The sequence below is a fragment of the Triticum aestivum genome, chromosome 7A (genome assembly GCF_018294505.1).
Source record: "Triticum aestivum cultivar Chinese Spring chromosome 7A, IWGSC CS RefSeq v2.1, whole genome shotgun sequence".
Taxonomy (NCBI): Eukaryota; Viridiplantae; Streptophyta; class Magnoliopsida; order Poales; family Poaceae; genus Triticum; species Triticum aestivum.
The window spans coordinates 98,945,295-98,953,388 of NC_057812.1; the positions used below are offsets into that span (position 1 = coordinate 98,945,295).

The 8,094-nt window shown below is 59.9% G+C and overlaps 1 protein-coding gene and 1 long non-coding RNA gene across 2 annotated transcripts; both read right to left on the reverse strand.

Annotated features, from left to right (window-relative positions):
- Positions 1-1,423: 1,423 nt before the first annotated feature.
- LOC123151173 (uncharacterized) lies at positions 1,424-2,247 on the reverse strand. The gene is made up of 2 exons (XR_006475535.1): positions 1,907-2,247; positions 1,424-1,559 (listed from the first exon to the last, which is right to left on the reverse strand). It is a non-coding gene; the product is annotated as an uncharacterized lncRNA (long non-coding RNA).
- Positions 2,248-6,323: 4,076 nt separating this feature from the next.
- Positions 6,324-8,088, reverse strand: LOC123153383 (endoglucanase 21-like; the record flags this gene model as incomplete). Its single annotated transcript, XM_044572532.1, has 4 exons — positions 6,324-6,546; positions 6,619-6,968; positions 7,157-7,411; positions 7,495-8,088. Coding segments are annotated over 4 exons (1,422 nt in total), but the record flags the coding sequence as incomplete, so codon positions are not given.
- Positions 8,089-8,094: the final 6 nt, after the last annotated feature.

Sequence of the window (8,094 nt, forward strand, 5' to 3'; positions counted from 1 at the left end):
GCTCTCTCCATCATTTAAACTTGGATGAATTTGCTTGAGCATGAATGCAATAGCAGGACCCAATTGATCTCTTGTTGCTACCTTTGAGGTCCTTTGCGCATAAAGTAAGGACATGTTTGTGACTTCCTTTTCTTTCAAGGTCCCTTATGGAGTGATATAATTTTCCTATAAATGCACCCGGAAATTTTACTTGGAATGGCTACAGGGCACTCAACTAAAATTTCATTTGGCGTCAGTCGAATCAACATGAAGCGTTAGATAAAAAATGAACGCACCAGATTATCACTTCTACCTCGAACCATTCCTTCCTGAAAACATATCGTCTTCCCCCGCTGCCCTATTGCTATCGGCTAGGTCGCCTGCTGCCGCCGCTCGCAGCCGGCGGCCCTGCTGCGCCAGCCTTGCCGCCCCACCCTCTCCCAACCTCTCCCCGCCGCCGTGCATGCCATCGCCCCCGGCGATCCCTCTAGCCCCGTCTGTATCCACTTTTTTCTCCGGTGAAGCCCCACCACCGCCCCCACCACCGCCGTCCACCACCGCTTCCACCCTGAACCCTAAGATGACAGCGAGCTCATTCCTTCTCTCCGGCTAGGCTATTCCTTCTCCTTCTTCTTCCTTCATTCAAAAACGAGTGACCCGAAAACAAAAATTCAGCTGACTGACGTGCATCTAAACTGTTTTATTATAAATGCGAGCTTTTGGGACCCTTCATGTCCCTACCCGTTGTATAAAGAAAAGAAAAAAAGGCACCAAGAAAGAATTTCGCTCCAAGAGAATGTTCTCTTCTAAACAAGACCGACTCTGCTTCTAGCACATGCGCAAACACGAACTACAAACGGGAGTGGATTTTTCCTAACTGATTGCGCGCACAACCTGTATCCTTGCCGTCCATCCAGGGTGTTGTCCAATCAACATGCCCCACCATGTTCTTAGCCATGCAGTGTATTCCCAGGACATGTGATATATTGTTGTGTGTATATGAAGCCATATTGCAGCAAATGTGGGGCCATGGCCGATATATTCTCCTGACAACCAGACCCATGGCCCATGTCCTTCAGATTCGTCACGAGGGATGCGCTGCTCATTATCTATGCAAGTCTAGATACAAATTCTGTAACATTTGAAGAACTGACACGCATATGTTTAATCTGGTCGGTAATTCATAAGTCACAAAAAATGGTAGTAGTAACATTCATAAAAATGCCACTTTCTAGCAGAGTCGACAAAGGGGCAAAAAATCAGAAAAGTTCTACTGAACTTGTGATAAAGTCCATAAATTGCCTTCATAAAGTTTTGTACTATTTTCATAACCTTCAAATTCACATGTACACAAAGTTATTCAAGGATTCATACAAAGTGCCAGCTAGTTAAACATAAAGTTCTATTAACATCAATATGGCAAGAAAAAGCATTCTCTTTTACATATAACAATAAAGTTCTTCAGCAATTTATACAAAGAGACCGCTTTGTAGAAACAGAGTTCTTTGTAAAAAAGATAAAGTCCTTCATCAATTTTCAGCAAAGGACGATACGGACATCCAAAAAGTTCTTGTACAAATCTGCCCAAAAAAATTCAATCTATGCTGAGAACTTGGAAATAAAGCATGTCTATACAAAGGGATTTCACGTGTCAGTGCAAACAAAATAAACTGCAGCTTATTTTATCAGAGAGCTGAAAGGTAGCCTTAACGCAGACAAAACTTTGTCCATCTTGTATTCAAATCCCAACAAACAATCAGAGGGCCTAAATTGTGCTAGCCTTTTTGTGGACACAAATCGATCAAGGTAGCCCATGCAAGTTCATCACAGAGAACAGAAGACCAAGATTAAACATGGTGGATCCATGTGCTACTAGATCCATCACGCAACAATCAATATTACACTGCTGCAAATAAATCCTAATCACCTTGAACTACAAATCCATTGGCAAGCAAGAAGAGGCAATCCCAGCTCGTGAGCTTGAGGAGGAGGCACAAGACAGCCTGTTCGTCGCCGGATCTGGTGCCAGGAGACGTCGGGAGGCTTGGTGAGTGCGGACTTCCCAGATCCGCAACGAGCTGGGTGACGGCGAGCGAGCCGGGACACCGCGAGGCACGCCGTGGTATGGAGGAGCTAATCTGGTCGGAGGCCTCCAGATCGGGAGGGCCGCCGGCTGTGGGGGAGGGGACGGGAGGAGGACCGGCTGGATTCTCAGAGATAATGAGAGAGAGAGAGAGAATGGAGGCGTCGGGCAGTAGCCTAGGTACATATTTGATTTGTATACCGGCCAGTGAAGGAGGAATATATTTTCCAGACCTGGGTCCAGTGGGCCAGCCGGCTCGGATCCGCACGTAGCTTGTGCGGTCGCGATTGGCATTGCGCGCGCAAAGGGTTAGGGCATCTCCAGTCGCGCCCCCAGAACGGCCTCCCTAGGCGTTGTTTTTTGCGCCGGCGCCGAAAAATCGGCCCAGTCGCGCCCCCAGGAGTCCGATTTTCGCCGGCTTGGGCCGAAAACAGCGCCGGCGACCCAGGCCGAACCCAGCGCGCTGGGGGGCGCCCGAGGGCGCAGGGGCGAACTGTTTTGGCGCGAAACAGCCGCGGGCCCGCCGCGTCAGCGACTCTACCCTCTTCTCTCCCCTTCGTCGTCCTCATCGCCTCGTTTCCCGCAGCGAATCAATGCCAAAGCTGCCGCGCTGCCGCGCCGGTCAGCCTGTGCCATTGATGCCTCACGGGCGGCGCAGTGAAGAGCGGATGACGCGCGTCCCTCGCCCTCCCTCGCCCGCGACGCGTACTCACGGCAGCTCGCGCACGGGCGGCGCCTCGGCCTATATAAGACGCGCCCCAGCGCACTCGGCGACTCGCACTCTCTCGCCGTCGTCGTTCCTCCCTCTCCTCTATCTCGTCGTCGCCAGTTCATCACACCCATGGCCGAGCGCTTCCCAGGCGACGGCGCGGCGGCGAACGGCTTCGGCCGCCGCCATCTTCACGAGAACGAGGCTCGCCTCCTTTTCGAGCGAGTACCTGGTCCCGCCGAACATGCGGGTGCCCGGGGCGTGGAGGATCAGCGTCGGCGGCATGCCGGTGCCCCCGATACCCACCCCGGCGCGGCGCGGCATGCGGAGATCGCACGCATACGCTCTTCCCTGCCGCGTGCGACGAGGGAGGGGCCACGGTACATCCCCGACAGCACGCTCTGGGAGCCTTATTTCCGCCGCCGTCACGCCGAGCAGCTCGAGGCCACCAACGGCGTCGAACCCTCCGGCAGGCTCAACGCCGTCGGCCGGCGTCGGTGGTGGGGCGTGCCCGGGCGCACGTTGGAGGTTGTCCTCGAGTACATCGAGGGCGGCAACACGCCGCGCCTCGAGTACCCCGCTCCCCCGTCATTCACACGCCGTCGGGGAAGCTCCTGGACCCCGAGACGCATGGAGACCGGGGGGTCCTCCTCCTCGTCCGGCGGCTCCCCCTGCCTCCACCTCCGCCCTGTCAAGCTGGAGCCCCAGGGCGCGCCTGTCAGCGCGCGCACCCACAGCTCTGGCGTCCGCATCGGCGACAACGCCTCCCCCACCGGCCGCTTCGTCCTCGTCGAGCCCAAGCCGGAGCCCGGCCTCCCTGCGGAGTACGAGGAGGTAGCCCGGCGTGGCTTCTCCGACGAGGATGCCCTACGATGGGCGCGGGACGACTACCTCCGCGACGAGATGGCCCGGCAGCGCCGGGCCCTGGAGGAGATCGCCGCCCGCAAGCGTGGGCGCGAGGATGAGCACAGCGTCGTGGTCCTCGACAGCGACAATGACGATGTCGCCCCCGGACCGTCCAACACGCCGCGCCAACCGGGGGAGGGATGCAGCAGGGACGGCGGAGGCATCGGTGGGGGCGACGACGACGACGGCGGCGGCGCCGGTGACTTCACGCGGTTCTACCGCCTCCTCGGCATGTAGAACCGCGTGGGCGGCGGCGAGGCGGGCGGCGAGGCGGGCGGCGAGGCGGGCGGCGAGGGAGACGGCGGGGGTAGCCCGCGGTAGTTTTTCCTTTTTTTGTAAAATATGTTTAAATTTGAACGAACTCGAACGTGTTTGCGTTGTGTTTGCGCCGAATTTAAACATTTTAAAAACCCGTGGGGGGCCGCGACTGGGGGGCATCACGTCCCCAGTGTGCGGTTTAGCGCCGGTGCGCCCCCAGGGGGCGATTTTTTGCCCCTCCTGGGGGGCCAACGACTGGAGATGCCCTTAGGGCATCTCCAGCCGCGCCCCCAGGAAGGCCTCCCCAGGCGATTTTTTCGCGCCGACGCCAAAAAACGGCCCAGTCGCGCCCCCAGGATCCCGATTTTCGCCGACCTGGGCCAAAAACAGCGCCGGCGGACCCAGGCCGAACCCGGCGCGCTGGGGGCCGCCCGGGGGCGCCGGGGCGAACTATTTTGGCGCGAAACAGCCGCGGGCCTGCCGCGTCAGCGACACGGCGCCTCGTCTTCCCCCAACGGCCTCGATTCCCGCAGGGAATCAATGCCAAGGATGCCGCCCGTCAGCCTTGCCATTGATTCCTCACGAGCGGCGCGTCACGGGACGGCGCGCCGACGCCTCCCCTCCCTTGCACGCGTACACACGGGTGCGGCGCGGCTATATAGCCGGTGGCCTGCACTCGCTTGTGCCCACACCAGCCCCGCCCCTCGCCGCCGCCCAGCTCCTCCCTCTCCCTACCTCTCCCGAGCGCCGCCGCCCAGCCCCTCCCTCTATCTCTCTACCTCTCCCAAGCCCGTCGCCATGGCGGAACGCTACCCCGGAGACGAGGCGGCGGCCAACGGCTTCGGCCGCCGTTCGCTCCGCGAACAGGAGTCCTGGCTCCTGTTCCAGGCGAACATCCCGGCGGCGCCGGACATGCGCGCCGGGCCGACGGGGTGGAGGCTCAGCGCCGGGGGAGTGCCCATTCCCCCATTGCCCGACGCTGTGGCGAAGCCGACGTACTTCGCCGAGGAAGTCGAGGTCGTGCGCGCCTCCCTCACCGACGCCCAACTCTTCCTTCCCCAGTACGGCGCCGACAACCACGCGGCTTGGACGGCGTATTTCGAGCGCCGCCAGCAGCAGCGCTTGGCATCCATCAACGGCGCGCCGGTGGTTGGCGGACGGCAGAACAGCGAGGGGCGCCACCTGTGGTGGGGCGTCCCCGACCGCACACTCGAGGGCGTGCTGACGTACCTCGAGGGAGGCAACGACCAGCCGTTGGCGTACCCGGCGAGGGCGGCCGCCCCGGCGCAGCACCGACGCGCCGGGCCATGGGCGCCAAGGAGGTTCGGGTCCTCCTCCTCTTCTTCCTCCTCCCGATCTTCATCGCACTCCTCCGGCACTCCGGCCCTGCTCGGCGTCAAGGCCGAGCCCGCGGCGGAGACGCCGCTCGGCCGGCGCACTCGCAGCGCCGGCATCGTCATCAACGAGGGCGGCCGGCGCGCCTACTCGTCGGCTCCTCCTCCGCGCTTCGTCAAGCCAAAGACGGAGCCGGGGCTCGCGCCGGTGAAGAAGGAGCCGGCCGCGCCGGTGACGACGGAGCTCGACAACGACGACGCGGCCCTGGAATGGGCGCGCAGGGACTCCATAGCGATGGAGAAGGAGCGCCTGGAGAAGGCAAAGGAGCGCCAGCGCGCCGCCCTGCTTCGCTTCGCGGAGCGTCGACGCGGCCGCGACGAAGGCGGAGTCGTCGTCATCTGCGACAGCGGCGATGACGACGACGATGCGCCGCCACCCGTCCGCCATGGCGACGCCGGGCAGGGGTCCAGCAGGGGCGCCCGCGTCAAGGAGGAGAAGGCCGACGACGACGATGGCGGCGACGGCGGCGACTTCGGCCAGTTTTTCCTTTAGATTAGTTTATGTATATGTGCTATGTAATAAAAATCCGCGAACTTCGCCGAAATGTGCCGAAATTTATCGTGTTTGGCCAAAATTTATCGTGTTTGGCCGAATTTTATCGTGTTTAAGCCGAACTTCGCCGAACTTCTTTTATTTTAAAACGTGCCTGGGGGCGGCCCTGGGGCCGGCGGCTGGGGACCAACTCGCCCCCAGGCCTAATTTTTACGCTGGCTCACCCCCAGGCGGCGATTTTAGGCGCCCCCTGGGGGGCGAACGGCTGGAGATGCCCTTATGAATCACCTTATTCGACTACAAACTGTATACACAGATATGTGTTTTCAGCTTAAAATGCCATGCAGTCTATTCATCTTGTTTGCAAACCACATACACCACTACTCTGCACTCTCTACTTTCTCTACCAATATGAACAATCTAAGCAGTTAACTAAACCAACAAAAAACATCCTAGACCAGTTTTGTAAAACTTCACACTAATCTTAGAACTTCTTCCTGTTCAGCTTTTCTTCGTGATGGCCGTTTCGCCGTGCAAGTGTGCGAAGATGCCAACCATGAGCGCGGTGTTGTACGTGCACGCCTCCGTTTGCATGTAGTTGTCGCGCCTGTCCCTGAACCGGTCGAGGTGGTCCGGCCCGCCGACGATGGCGCCGATGACCACGTTTGGGTTCGCCCCCCTCCGGAGGAACCAGTTGTCGTACCCCTGCATGCACCCGATGAACCTGCCGTCGCCGCGGTGGGACACGATGGACGCGCCACGGTGGTGCATCCGCCGCGGGAACCGCTGGCCGTACCCGACCAAGTAGCTCACGCCGGCAGGGTTCGCGCCGAGGACGTAGTCGGTCTGCGCTCGTGCCAGGGACCGCAGCTCGTCGGCGTGTGCCGGCCCGTCGGGGCACTGCAGCACCGGCGGCTCCTGGCCCGCGGAGGTGAGGTAGCGGGAGTAGACCGTGAGGAGGAAGGCGGCGTTGGTGACGTACTGCATGTTGTTCCACTGCCGGACGAAGAGCATGCCGCCGGCGGTGCGGTTGACGTTGCCGGCGTCGCCGTTCTTGTTGAGGCAGGCGCAGAGGTAGTGCTCCGCCTTGGCCTTGTACTTCTCCAGCGTCGCCTTGTATTCCGGGTGCTTCCCTTCCAGCAGCACCTAAAATGACACGACATGTTAAAAAACACATTATTTGTCCAGGGATTTGGTTTTTTGAAGAAATATATTTGAGGAAAACATTTTCGATCATGCATGCCATACCACGGGCCCGAAGAAACAATGGTGCAATATAAAATTAGAGAATAAATAGTTAATTTGTTGAGCAGTCATGTACAGCTGATGCTCACCTTGGTGGCGAGGATCTGGAGGCCGGCGTACTTGACGTCCCAGCTGAACTCCGTGATGGCCCAGGTGGTGCCGCCGAACTCGTCGGCCATGTCCACGGCGTAGTCCAGGTAGCTCGCCTTCCCCGTCGCCCGGTGCAGCCACAGCGCCGCCCAAAGGATCTCGTCGCCGTACCCGCTCACCGACGCGTAGTAGCTATACGCCTCGCCGATGCTACTGTCGTACTTTCCCCTGTATTTGTCCCCGAACTCGAACAGCTGCATATGCATTACACGTTAGTAAACATGTTTCATGCATGTACAACAGAGCGACAACAATGGCGTTGCATATGTCTACGCACCTGCTCGGCGTGGTGGAGGAGAACTTGTGCGTAGTGGGGGTTGGAGCGGCGGAACACCATGGAGGCGGCGGCCAGCGCGGCGGCGGTCTCGCCGACGAGGTCTGAGCCAGGGTTGTCGCGGTCGACCTTGTAGGCCTGCCGCGACGTGGTCATGTCCTCGGGCCGCTGCCAGCAGTAGTGGTCGGTGTCGCCGTCGCCAACCTCGGCCCAGAGCACGTACGGCTCGGTGTGCGCCTTGACGAAGTAGTCGGTGCCCCACTTAATGGCCTCCAGCACGTGCCGCCACTCGCCGGCGGCAGTGATGTCGTCCGCGAACTCCATGGCGCTCCACGACAGCATGGTGACCGTGAACGCCATCGGCAGGCCGAACTTGACGTTGTCGCCGGCGTCATAGTACCCGCCCACGAGGTCCACGCCCTGCTGTAGGCCGTCGGCGAGGCCAGAGTGGCCGCGCCACTTGACGCGCTGGTTGTGCGGCAGGCGGCCCGATCGCTGTGCCTCGAAGTAGAGGAGGCTGCTGTGGAGCGCCTTCTTGTAGTCAAATGGCGCCGCCACCTCGCCGCCGCCAGCCGTGGTGAACGGAAGGTGCACGAGTGCGAG